The sequence below is a fragment of the Sinohyriopsis cumingii genome, unplaced genomic scaffold, assembly GCF_028554795.1.
Source record: "Sinohyriopsis cumingii isolate HCF-2022 unplaced genomic scaffold, ASM2855479v2 utg001779l, whole genome shotgun sequence".
NCBI lineage: Eukaryota > Metazoa > Mollusca > Bivalvia > Unionida > Unionidae > Sinohyriopsis > Sinohyriopsis cumingii.
This window is the reverse complement of record NW_028316050.1, coordinates 711,067-731,611: the sequence shown is the minus strand read 5'-3', so window position 1 is coordinate 731,611 and position 20,545 is coordinate 711,067. Positions and strand designations below refer to the sequence as shown.

Here is a 20,545-nt window from a genome sequence, read left to right as displayed (position 1 = left end):
GGAATACGGCATTCATTCATTTACGTTGTTTCTTGTAGTGTATTTTGTTTATATAATTAAACCTTAGGTAGAATTTAAAAAATGAGCATATAATAAAAAGGTTACTGCATTTATATGGGAAAATATGAACTCGTTTTGTCGGAAAGATATACTGCACTCACAAGTTCGTGTAGTATTCCATCCCAAAACTCGTTCATATTTTTCCATACAAATGCAGTAACCTAATACTGGATACAAGATTGGCATCATTTTCGTTTTGGACAAGCCAGACACCATAAGATTTCTTCTGGTGAAAACTACCCAATGTCAATATGACTTTCCATTTAGGATGAACTATAACAAGATTTTAAAAATGAATGCCATGTGGCAATATTGGATGATGGATCTGCACCATTTCATTTAGGACCAACTATATAGACATCATAAAAAGTCCTTTGCTAAAATACTCATTTTGATGTAACCATTCATTTAGAAGAAGTAATAAGATTTTGAAGATGACCACCATGACAGCCATACTGATGGTTGGATCAGCACCAGTTTCATTTAGTGCCAACTAGACATTATGTCAGATTTGAAACCATTTTGTTTACGATCAATTAGGCCTTGGAATGAATATGTGTGTTAATTTCATGGCAGTAGCGTTAACAAGTGGACAGATGACGATGGACAACAGGCCATCCCAAAAGTTCTTGTGGGGTAAGAACAGAGCGAAAAACATAGTTCATACTGTTACTAATATGTGTATTATATATTATTATAAGATAATTTATAATAAAGTTTTACTTAAGTCATTTGGGTTTATGACATTTATAGTTTAATTTTTTTAATTCATTGGTGGGCTTGTGGTATAGTATTAGTACATGTACAATATGTGTAGAATTTCATTTATAATAAAGGAAGATTGCCAATGTCAAGTCAAAAAATATTTCAATCAAAATATGCAGTGCATCATTTGAATGTAGGTCATGTCAACATAGCATGATAACTAGGAGTACATTTGTCCTGTAGAGATATTAGGCTCACCCTAGTTGTTGATTGGCTCGATAATTTGCGAAGAACTGAACAAGACTTAAGTATTTCACAATTCAATGATTTAAATGTTTGAGAATCTTTTTAGTAATTCAGATTTTGTTGATTGGGTGCACACATAGAACTGGATAAGAGAATTAAAACACCATATTAGGATTCTTCATTTCATATGCCAGTTTTGTAAGAAAGAATAGGAATCATGATTTATTTATAATATTGTTTGTGGACTCGCAATCTGAGAGTGGAAAACACTTATTCTAATAGGGACAGTACCTTGAGGATTATGTGAAACTATTCAAGGACTTGAACATTTAAATAATTCTGTTGGATCATGTGAAACTTTCAAGAGCTTTAGTGATATTCTTCTTTCTCAGAATTACCTTGAAGAAAAAACTTTTGGATTTAGAACTGTTATTCCTCATTGGTGCCAGCATGTTAGCACATAACCACTTCAGAATGGTTACCTTCCATCGGAATACCTTTGGATAGTTTCCAGATTAATGTGAAATTGACAGTACAGTTTAGAATAAAAGTCTAGGAATTCATAAACTATATGTTATTTTAAGTTCTTTCACTTTGTTTGATTTTATATTTTTGCAAAAAATAAATTGATATTCTGGAAATTTGAATGCTGTTGGGTTTTACTATGCCTTGTTACTTAGTTCAAGCCCTTAGACATAACAATACTGGTGCAATACAGTCCTTTTGTTTCATTCCTTAATACATTTTTCACTGATTGCCCACATGAGAAAACCATGTGCGATAACACCCAGGGGACATCCATAACGTAGGTATGTAAAAAATCGGCCAGTTTCACCCCACTCCCCTACCTCCCATTGTACATCATACACTTTAAAGAAAACAACAACCTGTGTATGTATGCTTGTGAATCACACTCCCCCTTTCCAAAAATAGATGGGACAATCAAACTTAGAAAGATTAAAACATTTATTAAAAACAGTCAGTTTTAAATTTTAGTGCTACACTACAAAATAGTCATAATTTAATTCACAAAGTTCTAGTGACAGCTGATTTTGCACTGTAAGAATTACTTCAAATAAAAAATCATTCTGTGTTGGTATTTTTGTAAAAGAAGTAGCACTGTTCTCCAATCAAGTCATTTAAAAGATGCTGGGTAAGCACATCACTCATTTATAACTGGAGGCATAATATTCATCTTCTAATTCATATAGGTCCGCCGACAGCTCATCTCGTAGAGTCATCAATTTTGCGTCTAGGTCATTCTGCATGTGTTTATATAGTTGTGTCTTTTGTGAGATGGACTCATTCACTGAGGGAAAGTCATTCAAGATTAAAAACTGCTTCAGATCCGATACCAGCTTCATCAAAGACTCGCCAGCTCTCACCTGAACAATAATAATAATAGTAATAAAGAATTTCATTTTTCATATCTATTGATGGTTCTAAATTCTGCAATGAGCACCATCCATGCGTTAACTGCATGAGAAAATCATTTCTCAAACTCTTTGAAATTTTTGTAATTGTTTGAGCCTAGAAAAGATACATTTGTAAATTTGCACCAAATCAAAGTAATAGTTTATTTGTTATTTTAGCTCACATTTGCAATATATTTCCTCCAGTTTAAGGGAGCAGTTTCAACATGGTAGCATATATTATGTGGAACTATGTAATTGTACACTGGCTGTGGGTGGAAAGATAAAAAGATTCTAAGTTGCCACGGTGATCAACACATGTTAACTGCAACTAGATACATGCTGTATCCTTAGCTACAACACTTTCAGTCTCCTCTAAAATTGCAAAATTCTTGGACTTGCATTGGAATGGTATTTCTGTGGATTTGTGTAGACATGTGATGAAATAAAAAGCTTGCTATTTGACTCTGAACAAGTAAAAACCCAATAGTCCACTGCAAAATCAGCAGAGAACTAGATGGTTCCCTCCAGCTTTGTATGGCTTTTGAAATCAATATATTTGTCAAATCTGGTACACTAATTATTAAATGTGTCACCCCAAAAAGAACAAACTGAACCAGGGTGGTCCAACTACAAGCATGTGGGTCATTTTTTGTGTGGCCTGTGTTCATATAAAAAGTCAGTTCTTTAATTACAGTATAAATAATATAATATATATGTATGGCCCATGAACTTTACATTATTGGTCCATGTGGCTCACAGTGTTTAAAATATTGGACAAACCTTAAATGAGTAATACTGCAAAAGATGATCATGTTTTATGTGTTGATATATACAGAATTCACTTATTTTCTTGGATGCATATCAAATTACCTTTAATTTCAAGATAACCAACATCTGAAAGATCGTTAAAATCATTAATCCAAGAAGTTTCAACACACACGTGTACCTATGAAAGCAATGGATATTGCCAAACTGCTTTTGAATGTGAATGTAGCTATAATGGAGTGTTACTGCTGATTTATAGCAACACATATTTTTCCAAAAACTATGGACTATTTTGTGAAACATTAACCGTCAATGTTGAAACTAGATGTTTTTATAAAAAAAATTCCACGAATAAAATACTGATGCTATGATTTCATTGCTAGTAACCGTTTAAGTTCCTCTCATTCCTGAACAAACCTCTGAGTGCTAATTCAGGAATATCAAGTTCAATGCAAACCTTGGAACTTACTTCTCCATCATAAACTATATCAATGAAACAAGCTTTACATGGACTAATTACTCCCTTCTCTTGCAGATCCACTCCGGATTGTAAGATTTCAATAAACACTTATATAAATCAAACATCAAGACACAATGAGCACTTAATTAGGTTCTCAACAAAATGCTTGCATACACAGCTCTGATGGCAGACTGATATTTTTCACGTAGCAATACAATAGGGCACATCACATTTGTGATGCATGTACTATGATCCTTGAGTGTAGTATCAATGTACTTGATCAAGTATTTACTTACAATGTTAGCGGCTCGGACTTGCATTTCATATTGATCCTGTTCTGCTTGAAGTATCTTGGTTACCTGAGAATCTTCCTCTATCTGCAAAAACAAAAAAGTGCTCTCAGTCCAAGCTCATCTACTCATGACCACATCAGCTCCCATAGAAATTAAGATTGTATATTTTAGTTCTACATATTTATATCTAATTGTACATTGTTTAATAACATGGGTAAGTTTATGTCTTTGTCAACAGGGGACACAGGTTAGAGACAAATTGTAAACAGAAAACCTAAGTCATAAATAGGATAGCTTTAAGAGTTATTGGTGCTCTCTGTTGTAGCCTGATTGGCCTAAATATCATATACAGGAATTTTTAAATTGTGTTATACAATAGCTGACTACCACATTTCTTCGAGTTGGGTACCACAAAAAACTTTGCTTATTAAATACACTATTGATATAATATGCAGGGAAACTTCCAGTGGTATTCCAACACTGGGCAAGATATTTATCACAGAGGTCCAATAAACATAACACACAATGACTCGACAGGCAAGGAAAAACTTAGTGGACAAGATAAATTATATAAAATTCAAACAGAACACATGTGCTGTCCTAAAAAAAACTTAGGTAGATTTGGTCATACAAAGGAACATAAAGTAAAATACACTACTAAATAACTGAGAAAAAAAACCCAAATCCTTTTCTTTTTTTTGAAATCCAAAACTTGGATTTGGCTTGATTACTTTCACAATATCCTATCCTATTCAAATTCCATCTTGGCATTGTTGTTGTTGTATGGTTTAATGCCATTTTTCAGCACAAGATAGGCTATACATGGCAGCCAGTGGAAAAACCCTGGAAAGAACAACTGACCCAAGAGAAGCTACTGGCAAGCTTTCTCACCTACCCACATTGGCCGAGCCCGAGACTTGAACCCATGCAGACAGAGGTGAGCCGGCAGTGATCCATAACAGTGAGTGCTTTAGACCACTCGGGACCCCCTCATCATGGCATATGTGAAAAGAATGAAACCTTTAATTAAAATTTCCTAAATATAATTATATTTGTAATAAAGTATTCCAAAAATAATTTCTGATAAATACAGCTATCTTGTAACATTTCTTTATTTTGTCATCAAAAAGAAAACATTCTTTTAATATCAATAAGTCTGAAAAAAGCTCACTCAAAAGTTTCTGTACATTTCTTACTAATGGAAACTACCGAAGCATCAGAAAAGGAAAAGTACTGTGGTAATACCACCAGAACAATACATAAGTACACCAGTGTGATGGCAATGCTCAAAGAATTGTTGTTTTGTTTTTTTCAGACACAGGCCCAGGGCTTAAATTCCATAAGACCAGACTTGAATTCCATGTCCTCAAAAGGGCCCTATTGTTTTACTATCACTGGTCATAGTGGTGTAACTGATATACTTTAAAGATAAAAAGAAATAAACTAAGTGGTATTAAACTCACTCGTGTGTTTATTCAGATCTCAAAATATTTCCTATAAAGCAATATTTTCCTCATGGTCCTGATGTGAACAAGTGTCAAACTGCTCTATCAAGGACCTACTTACTCCTTAGACTACCACGTCTTGCTTTATACAGTAGCTCTTTATGCTTCTGATGACTTATGTTAGGTGTTTAGGCTTGAATAAACAGCAACACAAGAAAGAGTGAAAACAACAAGCTTTGAAAAATACAATAATTTATTTCCTGGATAAATTCTGTAAAATTGAAAAAAAAAATGAACTTAGGTATTAAGAATCAAATTCAAAAATAATCCACAAATAAAATTTTTAGAAGTCCTAATAACAAAATGTTCTAATGATTTCAAGTTTGAGTCCCGATGAAGAATCCAAGATGGAAGATGATGACATCTGATGTAACATGTAGTGCTGAAGTCTACAGTTCCTTGTAGAAACAAGAAACATCACACTGGTTTTGGAAATCTTAATAATTTTTTTTAAGAGCTGTCTTTGTTCCAGAAACTCATATGAGCAAACATATTTTCCAGAGAAAAAAAAAGAATTAATCCTTTTGAATCCAAGTAATTTGAAATGACTCCAAATGACAAAACACCTTCCAGTTTAAAGAAAAAAGCCCAACTGTGTTTACTTCTCTAATACGATGGCCTAAAACTTGAATTTTATGCCCCAGATAAGGGTCACATGGTCATGTTTACATATAAAAAAATCACATAGCTCCTGTATGTACCTGATAAGACCCAATCATTTTACTCCAAGAATAAAAGTTGTCCACTAAAAACTATTTACAAGTCTAAGGTCACATATTCAATACAGCCTCGATCTCACTCTTATAAGACCCACAATAAAAATAAATAATAAAAGACTTGTTGATGTGGCTGTTATTAATTTTGAATCAAGGTCAAACTATTTTCTGGAAAAAGTATCATCTCCAGTGAATAAATTTACATTACAATAGGATGAAAAATATTTTAAAAAATTAAACTGACAAACAATTAAATTTAAAATAAATATATAATAAATCAGATTTAATTAAATCAAATATACATAACATGTTGTTCATAGGTTCTGCTTAATAAGTTTAACCAGTGATGCCTTACTTACTCATGTGTTTCTGCCAAAATCAGTTTGAGTTTGTAATTCTTTTCTATCTCATCACCACCGCTCCAGTGGCCTAGTGGTTAGAGCGTCCGCCTTGAATGCGGGAGGTCAAGGGTTTGATCCCCGGCTGAGTCATACCAGAGACTTACAAAAATGGTACTAACAGCTGCCTCGCTTGGCGCTCAGCATTAAGAGGATAGTGTTAGGACTGGTCGACCTGGTGTCAGGATAATATGACTGGGTGGGACATCATGCTACATGTCTGTGGCATGATGCCCCAGTGCTAGACATCACTATAAACTGCCACACTGCAGACATCGTAGCGATATGACTGAAAAATTGTTAAAGCTATGTTAAAATTCAAAATCACACTATCTCATCACCAACAAAAGACAGACAAATTTTAATCAAAGTCTCAAAAAAAACATCACGGACCACTTTTGATTCCTTTATTACTTACAAGACTTCAAAAAACATCCCACATTTAGCTTAAACTCTTCCGATTACAACGATAAGCCCATCAATAAATAGCTTGTTGTATACACATGTTAGCATTAATCCCGTTACTCAGTCAAACATCATTGCACCGGTCACTATAGATGCCAACAGGTATCTGGGTACATGGGTACCCACCTGTTAAAAATAACCTGGGTAATAAAATGAACAACCAGGTACCCATAAAAAAAGTATTCCAAGTTTAGACTGAGACAAAGAATAACGATTACAGTTTGCAGGTCATGTTGTGTGCACACTTATTCATCATCACAGGAGCTCATATGACTACTTACAATTTACTTGTGATACATGTACTATATAATAATACAAGGGAGGACACTTCTCTCCTTTCTTGTGCAACCTATATAAGAATCAACGCTGATATTTAAAGCTAGACTGTCCTAACTTCATGTGTGTCCATGGTTTGTGTGCCATTTTTCTTGCAACTTAAACATGATTGTTTTGAGATCCTGATGACAATAACAAGGTCAGTACCTTTCATCAACAGCGACAGTACGTACCTATTAAGAAATATTCAATGAAATAAAATGTAAGTACATACTACAATTCAAAGAAAGCCCAATATAAATGTCCGGTTTAACTAATGCCATTTTTGCCTCAAGTTTGCGGCCCTGGAGCGAGTATTACCTGTTCAAGTCAGGGTCGCTGTTCACAGGACTCTTTTTCTTTCATTAGAGGGAAACCTGACATCAACTTTTGTCAAGGCAAAGGCAACACAAAATCTTGGTTACTGTAATATGCTTTTTTTAATACCATGTTAGGAAAAAATGAACCAAATGAACAGAATACATTTTTCACTTGAATATTTAAATATAAGGGAAATCTTTGTTATTTAATAATACTGAGAGAAAAAATCAAACAAAAATTGACCATGTGCATATATATGGTAATTTTTGCATTAATTTTACTTGAAACAGTTCCAAGAAAACAGACAGGATTATTCAATGTAAAACCTCTTGTCAAAGATTCATCAAATTTTGATACTACATATACAACGGACCAGTCTAAACTGCAAATACATGTCTCCAGATAGCATAAAAATAAAAGGCTGTATTAATGTGACTGTTGATGTTAAATGACTGAAAAATGTTAGAGGAGAGGGATTTTTTAACTTAAAAACATTGTACCGTACCGTTGTTAAGGGATGAACTATAGCAGGTTGAGGATTACTACAACAGTCGTCATTTGTGGACTTCACGACTATTTGCAAAAGCTACTACAGTCATGTAGACTAGTTAAAGTGAGTGTTATGCATAACTTATTTTGTGTCTATTCTCTTGTGCTAACTACTAATCCACATTGATTTAGCTGATTTGTGACAAAATATTACTGCATACCCAGGTAATTACAGCAATAAATGTACATTAAATAAAATAAATATGTATGTTTTTCATAGTTTTCTATAATTCTGGCATGTAATATATGATTGCTCTTTTTGTGCTCAGAATACACTTTCTGCCAATTATATTAGTAATAAATTATGCTTATACCTCTATTGGGCATTGGCATAAGTGAACCTAAAACAAAGCAGTTCAGGTTTACATTTAATACAATTTCCTTTTCATTGGGTACCCGGGTAACTGATCATTAAGATTGATGGGTACCCGGTAGAAATTTCTGAAAATTTTAACATCTCTACCAGTAACAATGACTGCTGTAATAGTTTCAGTCCCCATTAGACTAGTTATTGCTAGTTTCTGTAATGCAGATAAATGTGGATAGAAACATTTAAAAATACCCCCCCCCCTTCTTTTTCAATTATTTTAATGTTGGATTTCAGCTATAAAATGGTATGTGAGGTAGACAGCCTTAACAATGGTATTTCTGTCATACTGCCATTAGAATGACATGTACATTAAAGCAAACTGACCACTAATTACAGGCAATCCAAGCAATATGTTCCTCATTCATATGTTATATGCTTTGCTTTGTACACAAACCTTGTAACTTTTATAGACATACAGTCATAAAAGTAAAGGTCAATAATAGAGATAAATATAATTTACTAGTCTTATGCATGTCTTCAGTGCAATCCAAATTTTCTCAGACAAATTAGACTTTTTTTTTTTACAAGCCCAAGAGGATATTAGATATTTCTGGGCCCTGGTTGGTAATACCACGTACATATATTTCTGGATAGGTCTGTGTGTTTGCTGACATACATGTATTTACATTTGTGCAGAATGTGTGCCATCAGATCATTGTATACCTGGAAGTAAGTACCTGCATTTCACCAATCACTGAGAATACATTAAAAACTTTGCCAAATATTCAAAACTGATCACATTTTAACAACAATAGCTCCTGTATATTGTAAGCAAGTTCCACTAAACAATAATGACATACCACCACAGAACATAATGTCTAGCCTGTACCTTGTGCATTGTATTTTAATAATGTAATACTACAGAGCATAATGTCTAGACTTAGCCATGTACTTTAATGATATGGTACCGTAAAACACAATATTTAGTCAGTGCAATGTACTATATAATCATATACCACAACACAACATTGTGCCTAGCCTGTGCCTTGTACTATAATGACATACCTCCTCAGAATATAATGTCAAGTCTGTGCCGTGTACTAAAATGAAATACCACCACAGAATATGATGTCCAGCCTGTGCCATGTACTATAATGACATACCACCACAGAACATAATGTCTAGCCTGTACCTTGTACTATAATGACATACCACCTCAGAACATGTCTAGCCTGTACCTTGTACTATAATGACATACTAACTCAGAACATGTCTAGCCTGTACCTTGTACTATAATGACATACCACCACAGTACATTATGTCTACATTTGCATTGTACTACATTTATAATGATATGCCAGTATAGAACAAATGTAGCCTGTGCAATGCACTACAGTATCACCACTATCACACTGTGTGTGTGTGTGTGCATATGTGTAGATACACACAACATGGGCTCTGAAATTCTAATGGCTCAGGAGGTAGTAGCCTACTGCCAAGCTCTGTAGTATCATGGTCATGCAAGATACACTAAAATGGGTGGTATTATAGAAAGGTAGACAGATGTAGCTCTACAATGATACCAAATAATCTGGAATATCTAGCTGCACTATAAAATACAGAGGGAAAAACCTCATTTTTCTACCCATTATTCGCCCGTGGTCCGAATCCGATTTTGTGTCCGGATTATAGACTTTTTGGTCTCAGATCTAAGGCATATTGGTAAGAACTGCAAACAGACAGATGAACCTTTGCAAAAAGTAGGACAAGGTGGGCATTTGGAATAAAGAGTGGTCTCGATACAAAAATAATGGCTCTGCTTAGCAAAAAAAAAAAAAAAAAAAAAACCAATGAAAAACGATGCTTCTAACACAACTAGGCAGTATGTTATTGAAAGATTACCTGGGATTTGGTGTTTTTGGATCTATTCAAAAATAGCTTTCAAAATGTGTTTCTTACTCGAATTTCAGGTGAAAACGACAAAAACCTCCAGGGGTTAATGTGTTAATGGGTGCATTTTGATGACATCACCAAATTTGAGTATTTCTTGTGTATTTAATCACTTGTGCATCGACATTGCACATAAATTACAAATTTAGCCATTCCATGATGATTTGCAAAAAAAATTAAAAAATCCTTGTTAACACATTAACCCCATGCGAAGAGTTAACGTGGCAGGAGGTAGTAGCCTACTGCCGAGCTCTGTAGCATCATGGTCATGCATGATATACTAAAGTGGGTGGTATTATAGAAAGGTAGACAGATGTAACTCTACAATGATACCAAATAATCTGGAATATCTAGATGCAGTACAAAATAGAGGGAAAAACCTCATTTTTTGGACCCGATGTTTTCTACCCAAAATTTGCCTGTGGTCGAAATCTGATTTTGTGTCCAGATTTGCGACTTTTTGGTCTCAGATCTAAGGCAAACCGGTAAGAACTGCAAACAGACAGATGAACCTTTGCAAAAAGTAGGATAAGATGGGCATTTGGAATAAACAGTTGTCTTGATAAAAAAATAACGGCTCCGTTTAGCAAAAAAAGAAGAAAAAAGAACTCCAACATTTATCCTTCTGCTCATGCGCGAGCTAAAAAGCCAATGAAAAATGATGTTTCTAACACAACTAGGCAGTATGTTATTGAAATATCACTTGGGATTTGGTGTTTTCGGATCTATTCAGAAATAGCTTTCAAAATGTGTTTCCTACTCAAATTTCAGGCAAAAACGACAAAAACCTCCAGGGGATAATGTGTTACAAGGATAATCTTCATCCTGTTGAATTATGACAAAATGGGACTGGATTGACTGTTATGTTGTTGTTGTTGTTGTTGTAGGGTTTAACGCCATTTTTCAGCACAAGATAGGCTATACATGGTGGCCAGTATTAATGGTGGAGGAAGAACCCAGGAAATCCTCGGAAAGAACCACCGACCCTCGAGAAGCTACTGGCAAGCTTTCTCACATACCAACATTGGCCGAATCCGAGACTCGAACCTACGCAGACAGAGGTGAGATGGCAGTGATCCGTAACGGAGAGCGCTTTAGACCACACAGCCACTGTTATGTAAAAACTGGATCAGAGATGAATGAAAAAATGAACCAATTTGAGGAAAATCAGATTTAGACCTGGAGAAAAAAAATCAGCAATGAGGCAACACTACCAAAAAGCATACCTTACAGTTAATCATCAGCTTATACATGATGAGACAAAATGAGATTTAAAACTAAACATACTTTTGTGTCCATGTCATCTTTCCCAGGGCTCAACAAATATTTCATACACAGGTAATAATACAATTATTGACAGATGACTAGGAATATATGCTTGCTTGAGATCAATGTTTAGGAGTAAACTGACAGTTGTTACTAGGTTGATGAATATGGCTTATATGACAAGTCTGAACCAAATGGCTACTTTTTGTGTTATTATTGTCTATTTTTGTTTTACTATTGGCAATTATTTGTTTTATTTTTGTCTATTTTTGTTTTATTATTGTCTATTTTTTGTTTTATTATTGTCTATTTTTTTAAATTATTGGCTACTTTTGTTTACCTAGTGGCTATTATATTATATTATTGGCTGTTTATTTGTGTTATCATTGGTTAACTGATTTGATTCACACCAAAAAGGAAAAACAATATCATCGGTTTTCACATTCTCCTGAGCCATCATTCAGCAATGATTACTGATTTTTACTAACCCTATGTAGAAGAAAAAAAAATCAAGATTTAATTGAGTTAAATGTTACAATGTGATGCAAAACCAGAGTTGTTTATTCATAGAACCAGTAAGGAATATCCATATGTCCTTCTTGCATAATTTGATATATTAAGTACTGATAAATTAATCTAAACTGCATTATAAATATTTGTCATAATGTGAACTGAACCCTGAAAATAATTTACAATCTGTGCTAGAACAGCATTAATTTTGCCATGACCAGTTTTGTATTGAATATGGAATCAAGATTATTTCTTCAGGACTTCATGAATCTGAGAAGATATGAAGTTCCTTTTTCATCATAATCTAGGAAAATATGAAGTTACTTTTTCATCATCCACACAAATCATATTATGCATTCAGCTATAATAATAATAATAATAATAATAATAATGAGGACTTTGTATAGCGCCTAATCTTTAGGGGATGTCCATTAATTATGTCAACAATTTTTAGGCAATTTTTTACCCCCCCCCTCTTGTCAACAACTGTCAAACTTTCAGTGACCCCCCAATAAAATTTTACCCCCCCCCCCAAACTAACAATATTTTATATGGCTGGCTTTTATGCTAAAAATAGAATTATAGAAATTAAAAGGTCTACGAATAAATTTTAATACATTTTTTGTACTTGTTTAACAGATTTCAAATTGACTATAACACTTTGAATTCATGAAAAAATCGAGAGTTTATATTCTAGCTTTCATATATAGGCTACAGCAATTTTACAGCACATGCAAATGGGGGGCGGGGTCATTTGCCTGAAATGAACAAGAGTCTGTTATCAAAGTGTACAATATTTGTAAGGCATTAAGGTTACTGCATCTGGTTGAAGAAGTTGTATGCTTGTGTAGGCTACATAATTTATTTTATGTATTATGTTAAAGATGACTGTATGATAGTCAAGCTCTCAAGTTTCTTAGGCTCAGTTATCCATCCTTGGAGGGACAGCTCATGGACTTCAATATATATAGCATCTATACATACAACATAGATGCTATTTAATAGAAGTCCATGGATAGCTATACTATTTAGATGTCTATGGTTCAGTGCAGTCTTTGAATTTAGTAACAGCTTCCCTTAAAAATCTGTCTACAATCTACATTGAATAAAAACAAAATACGATGATGCAAGACTATGACTTCCTTGGCAAGAGCTCAACTGGTTTAGGATTAAACTGGTGGGCTGTTGACGGGCGAGCAAGTGTGTGCCATACCAATGCACCGACTAATTTCCTATTTTTTGATTTATTAAATTTATTGTAAAAAATAACATTGTTGACGTCAATTTATCTTGAACTCCCCCTCCCCCATGTCAACAATTGTCAAACTTCTTCAAACCCCCTCCCCCCTTATTTTGTTGACATAATTAATGGATGACCCCTTCGAAGCTCTAAGCGCTTTACAACATTAGACAACACATATAAGATCAAAAACATATAATGATATGATTATAAAAACAAACACCATGAAATTAGAAAACATTAAAAAACATGCAGAGAATATTTAAGGTAGGAAACATTATTAGGTCTTTAAATTTGTTCTTGCAGTCAAAATAAGTGAGTTTTGAAAGCCCTCTTGAATGTGATCACTGTGTCTTTGTGTCTCTAAGTTCAGTGGGCAATTCATTCCATGTTGCTGGGCCCTGGTATGCAAAAGAACGCTGTCCATATGACTTTGTTTTCATAGTGGGAATAATGAGTATACGATTGTCAGAAGAGGAGCGTAAGTATCTTTCTGGTGTGTACACATGGGTGAGGTTGGATAGGTATGTTGGACTAGAGTCCGACAGTGAAACGTAGCACAGAGAAATTTTGTGTTTGATTCTGGATTGAATGGATAGCCAGTGTAGGGTACAGAGCAGCGGGGAGGTGTGCTCTGATTGTGGTACTCTAAGTAAGATCCAAGCTGCTGTGTTTTGAACTGATGCGTCTCAGCTCAAGATATGCAGCCTTGCATATGTTCATGACATGTTGGTGTAATGTGAGAGTACTGTCCAGAGTAACACCTAGGTTTCGTACTGATTATGTGAATTTAATGTTGGTGTTGCTGATATTTATTGTTTGAGGTAAAGCATGTGAATGAGAAAGTCTTTGTATTGTGATCAGAATGGCCTCAGTTTTATCATCATTCATCTGCAGCTTGTTACATGTCATCCATGATTTCACATCAGAAATGCACCTTGGATGGTAGCATCAACTTCATTTGGGTGGCTAGATTTGTATATTTGGGTGTCATCAGCATACAATTCGTGAGACACTGGATGATGATCTATGACACTTGAGAGCGAATGAGTGTACAGAATGATGAGTACAGGTCCAAGAACAGACCCCTGTGGAATGCCACAACATAGATCAACTGGGCTGGAGTGTATTCCATTTGCAGATACAATTTGTGTCCTGTTGACCAAGTAGGACTTGAACCACAGTAAGGCTGTATCATGAATGCCAAATACATGCTGGAGACGGTAAGTAATATATCATGATCTATTGTGTCAAATGCTGCAGACAAATCAAGGAGGGTGAGGACTGTCATCTTTCCGTTATCCAACGCAGAGAGAATGTCATTAACTACTTTTAGAAGAGTAGTTTCAGTACTGTGGCAAGGGCAATATGCAGATTGTACATTGCTAAAAAGAATGTTTGAATTTATATGAGATACAAGCTGGGATAGAACAACCTTTTCTAAGATTTTTTATATGAATGGGAGATTAGAAACTGGGCGGTAGTTCTTTAAATCGTTATGGTCTAGTGTTGGTTTCTTCAGCAGAGGCTTTACAATGGCAGTTCTGAAAAATGATGGGAATCCCCAGGATGAGAGAGAGGTATTAATAACATCAGTTAGCGAAGGCAATACTGGATCTAAGCATTCAAGCAGCAGTGATATTGGAATTGGATCAAGTTGACATGACTTTGGTATAAGTCAACCTTTTCACGAAAGAACTAAAATTATTTGCAAAGAATTTTACTAAAACATGAAGAAAACTCAAAGTAAATCTTAATTTCAAGATCAAATTCTTTGATGTTTACAGTTAAATAAAACTTGTATATAATACTCAGTGGTAACACCAACAATGCAGGCACAGAATTAAAAAATGTTTACCTGTCTTCTAATATGGGTGAAACAATACTGATGATCATGATGATGATGACAACACCATCACAAAATGAAGACTATGTTTAGCTGTCATCTAACATGGATGATTAAAACAAGAAACCCAAGATTGCAAATAATAGGACTGAATACATATTCCTAGTTAACCAAATATCTGGTACTTACTCTGGCTAGTTTGACAATTTCTGTGAAATTATCTAACATAGACTTGACATCATCTTTAAGTTTCTTTGTGTATGACTTCAGTAATGCTTCTTTGCTTTGAGGAATTACTCCCCTTTGAGGCTGAGACATGGTGAGGGTCACTTCATGGAGCCAACTGCTTAAATCAATCTGGTAAAATCTTGCTTTGCCACCTGAAAGAAATTAAGATTTTCCAAGTTCTGAATGACTAGGTTTGCAGGTTAGATGAATGACAGATTTTACAACTGAACAACGATTAAAAAATCACATACCTGTCATGCCTCATACAAATTTCCCTCCTCCAATGGACATGTTTGGCACTGTCCTCAAATGCATACAAGTCCAAAGGAAGGGGAGGTGGTTAATTGCCTAGTACTGCTATGAAAGTGTCCTCCTAACGATTATCTCCTTTAAAAGATTGTTTAAGATTATTCACACATTCATGAAGGCTTCACCAAACAAAGAACATAATTTTATTGCAAACTGTGCCCATGACAACAAAGAAAAACTGTAATTGATGTTACATCTTTCACTAAGAAAGAAACTTTTCTACAGGAATAACTGATGGAATTTATTTATAACTAAGAAGATAGTTTGGAACAAGACCTTGATGAAGAAGCATGAATTTGTAAACAAAAATTCAATACCCACACTAAACTCTGGATCTTTCTCTTTCAAAAATACAGTACAATAAATTAAATAGGATAATGACATAAATATGATAATGAGATAAATATAAAGTAAAGATAAAAAAGAACAAAAAACAAACAAGTGTAATTAAGTTGCAAAAGCTGTATATTCATCACTGTTTATGATCTACATTTGTAATCCAAAATGGGCACCGTCAATTCACCAAAATATACTACATGATGACCACAGCTGGGTTAGCATGTGCAATAACAAGATACCATATGACGACTTCAACATACCACAGGATCACTACAAAATATTATATGTTTGAGTATTCAAAAGATAACAAGTGAATATATCATCCTCAAAAGCAGTGATTTTGAACCTGATTTAGCCAAATGATAAAAATGATGTAATTAAAATGGAAAGGGCTTTACGTGCATGGACAATAAAATGATCAGGCTTTGTTAACAATATAAGAAACCCATAGTGTGAAAGCAGAGTATATAATTATGGTTCTTTTGGCTCTTCATCATTTGATAGTAGTTGTTTTATTTATTGGAATACAAAAAATAGGTTGGACGCTTTGATTGCTTTAAAATCTTGTTTACACTAACGAACCTGTATGAAATCACTGAACTATTTTTTTCATGTCTACTTTAGTCACTTCCATTATATCCTCTTTTAAATACGATGTCTTTTTAGATTTCCGAATGATCAAACTATTTATTATTTACTGACTCTGCACTGTTATGAGTACATTGTCGAACTACAAGTTTTTTTTCTAAAAATGGACTTCAACACATTGCCAAATTAAACCTTCCAACCAGCACTGAAAATGTCTCTAAATCATCAGTTGTAGAGTCAAAGGTTGATTTATCTTGGGTTTCAGACTTCATAGCCAAAAATAATTTTCTCCCATTTATTGAAGTTGTATAAAAAATGCTGCCTCGCATTGTATTTAAGGTGTTTTGATAGCTATGCTCAAAGTATTCTGAAACATGCATTTTTAAGGAGTCATTTGTTTTAGACTTACTGGGTTCTGAGTATCACATATTACTGTTTTTCCCCATAAACCATAATATGTTGGGCTAGGAACTGATTAAAAGCTAAAATCTAAAAATAGCATGTAGTCACAATTTCCAACACTTGGAGACCATAGTAACTTAAACTACATAAATGTTGTGATATTCATAAATTTCTTCAAGTGAAAGACAGTGAAAACATTTATCCACATGTTTCTCCTATATAAGGTAATTTGGGTAAATGGTCCCCCGATTGTGTATTAGAATTCACCTCACTTTTATTTACTCCAAAAATAAAATGATATTAGGATTCAATGTTTCAGTTACATGCATTCTTGTACCTGAAAAATGAGTAGCAAAGTCGAGACAACAGTTAACCACAATCCTCAAGAAAAGGAAAAGAATAATATGTTTTTATAAAGTCCACTGGTTGGCGCTAACAATTACCAAAGGAGCATATACATATCTGATGACTGAATTTTTGAAATTTGATGAAATTGTTATGATTTTTTGTCCAAAGATTGACATACCGTTGGATTCTCAAGCCTTTACATCATTAAATTGGCAATGCATGTTCCAGTCTATTTCAGTAAAAACTGTTGTCTAAATCCACCATTTGCAATGTGTAGTTATAATATTTCTAAAACAAATTGAACAATAAAAAAGTAGGAACTATTGTATGTGTTCAATGAGATGCAACTAAACAATTCAAGGAATTATTGTGATTATCACAGACTGAACTACACTACATCTGTTGCTTCAAAAACAGACTGACCCATGCATTATGGTCACAGTGTTAGTGAAGAAACTCAAGTTTGATTCAAAACACCAACAGGTTGACAGTGTTTGGGACCCCTGGCCACAGTCAGGTTAGAACTTATAAATCAGTGAATAAAATGACCAAATTTTGTGCACTTTTTGATATCCATGATGCCTATAGTGTTGTGAGCAAGTATTGACGCGACTGGTAATGAAGCGTCAGGGGCTTTACGAGTTTCTTTTTTCTCACTGTATTATCAAGTCAGATAAAAACAACCTCTGCATTTCGAAACACATCTTTGTGGCAAATTGTAGTCCAACAAGGTAAAACATAGCACATGCTGGTTTTGTTTTAGTGCTACAAGACGCATATAATCTGACGCCCAAACCATGAATATCAGCGTCAAGGTCTTACATGTACTACATGATGTAGGACTGTGGTAAATTGACGTGTCGGATAAACTGGTTTCATAAGACCGAAATTTTTTACAGAAACAGTAAATTCCAAAACTCAACCATATCTGACAACTGTATATTTCTGAGTAGCTCTTTCACGTGAATGTCATATCTGTGAAGCTTAAAGAATTAGTAAAATTAGTTTACATCATTTGTATTCAGCTGATTGACTTGATTTAACCGGTCTGTTTGCTGCTGTAATGATCAGTATACTCAAGACGCATGTAATCTCTTTCAATACAAAGTCAGTTTGACTGGTTTTAGAACAATTACTTGGAGGAAGTTTGAAAACCAGTTTGAACATAGCGTGTCTCTTCCTTTTCCGGTTTAGAAAATCATCATGGTGAGCTATCGCTTATATTTTCCTTAAAATCTGCACGCATCTTTAAAGACTGGCAATAAATTAACTTAAAAAGCTGCATAAAGAAAGAAGAACAATTAATAATTAATATGAATGGTCAGATATCAGCAGTTTCTAATTACTGAATGCTAGTATGCACCCTCTTATTGTTGGAATAAACAACTGTACATAACGTTACAAATGCTCTCATTACACATTCCGTTGTTTTATAACTCGAAGTTAATCTAAAATGTGTTTAGTAGACCAACTTATGGAACGAGCTTCATTTTGAATGAATAAGTTCAACATTATTGCACTTGTAAAAAAAAGTACATTTTTCTCGATTTTGACTGCCAGTATAGTTTCTACAGCTTGTTGTGCACCTAACGCCTTCTGACAAACAATAAAGTAGAATACTTCTAACATTTGTAGGAGTGATAAACTTTCTTCAAATAATATTATTTTACTGTAGTACTAAAGTACATTTCTCTTACTGAAGTATGTGTCTAATCTAGTCCTACATGCAAAACATAGCACATGTTGATTTTGTTCAGGTACTATGTCTTACTATCCAAATAACGGCCTTGTATAGCGTATTCCGGACTTGCAGACAATTCGGCCCAACTTGGACCGAAAATAACTTGAAAGACAATTGGGCCCAACTTTGCAATAGTTGTATAAAGATTTTTCTTCAAACAGCAAGTAGATACTATACATTTGCTTCACATTAGTGAAATACATGCGTCACCTAAACAGTACACGTGAAGACTCCTCACTTTTATCTGCTAAAAATGTTGTTTTCTGTATGTGAGACTGTATATAAGTTCAGGCCATTTTAATTGCACACAAAAGTGTACATTTAAGTTGTTTGAACTTTAAAATATATCAGTGTTTTACACTACGACACATACATTACCGTTCTACATTTCAAAACATTTTATAAAATACATTTTTTTATTTTTATTTTTTAAGTTTCGTGAAAGCACTTAAGGATAAAATTTTTATTCATTTTATCTTATAAAATATAAAATAAGTCATAATGATTATATCAGATCAATGATCATGTGAATAATGATGTTCAGCTGTCACATAAAGGAGAAATAACTACAGTGAAGAATGTATGTGTTTAATATGGTTGATCAAAACATATTTGTAATAATTTCATGCCATATTTTCATGACCAAAAGGGAACCAAGAAAGCTGAGTGAAAACGATTACAGATTTAATGAAGTCTTTTGTCGTATGTATCTGATACATACTTTATATTTGTGGAGTGACTAAAAAGGCATACACATTGTAAACTTTCGTGCTGATATTTTGAATTGGAAACTTATGATTAGAATGGTATTTGACAACTTAAAATGTTTTTGATGTTTTGAATATTCATTATTATCAATTTAACCCTTTACCTCATGCAAGCGTCTTTGGACGCCTCACCTCCATTCGCATGGAAGCGCCTTTTGAAGCCTGCTGTAAACATCAGCCATTTTGAGCTGGTTTTCGTAGCGCCCCCTTCGGGGAAAATCCCCCTATTAGATACTACATTCATTTCTGCGAATGACAATTACGTCAGATCATGTGATCACTATTCATGCACTGGTCGATATCTGCTATTTAAAGTAACTGGATCGTAATCTCCACTCTGCAAAATGGTGGCCACGGATTTCATTAAGTACGTACGAAGTTTTCACGATTAGAATCACAACCACGAAAGATTCAATAAATTAGGTAAAGTCTCTGATATTGATGTAGGCAGCAATTAGTTTTTATAATTTATCAAATTCAGATGACTT

At 34.2% G+C, this 20,545-nt stretch overlaps 2 protein-coding genes across 2 annotated transcripts in view; one reads left to right on the top strand and one right to left on the bottom strand.

Moving 5' to 3' along the window:
- Nucleotides 1–1,963: 1,963 nt before the first annotated feature.
- LOC149771556 (mediator of RNA polymerase II transcription subunit 22-like) lies at nt 1,964–18,656 on the bottom strand. Its single transcript, XM_089948355.1, has 4 exons — nt 18,560–18,656; nt 15,525–15,715; nt 3,948–4,028; nt 1,964–2,396 (listed from the first exon to the last, which is right to left on the bottom strand). Exons 2-4 carry the CDS (start codon nt 15,651–15,653, stop codon nt 2,178–2,180), a joined length of 429 nt encoding a protein of 142 aa, XP_089804481.1. The 5' UTR covers nt 15,654–15,715; nt 18,560–18,656; the 3' UTR covers nt 1,964–2,177.
- The window catches only part of LOC149771551 (large ribosomal subunit protein eL8-like), a 38,696-nt gene continuing 36,802 nt past the window's right edge, over nt 18,652–20,545 (top strand). The window contains exon 1 of the mRNA XM_089948354.1: nt 18,652–18,755. Coding sequence (XP_089804480.1) covers nt 18,753–18,755 — 3 coding nt within the window. The 5' untranslated portion in view covers nt 18,652–18,752. The remainder of the gene's footprint in view (nt 18,756–20,545) is intronic.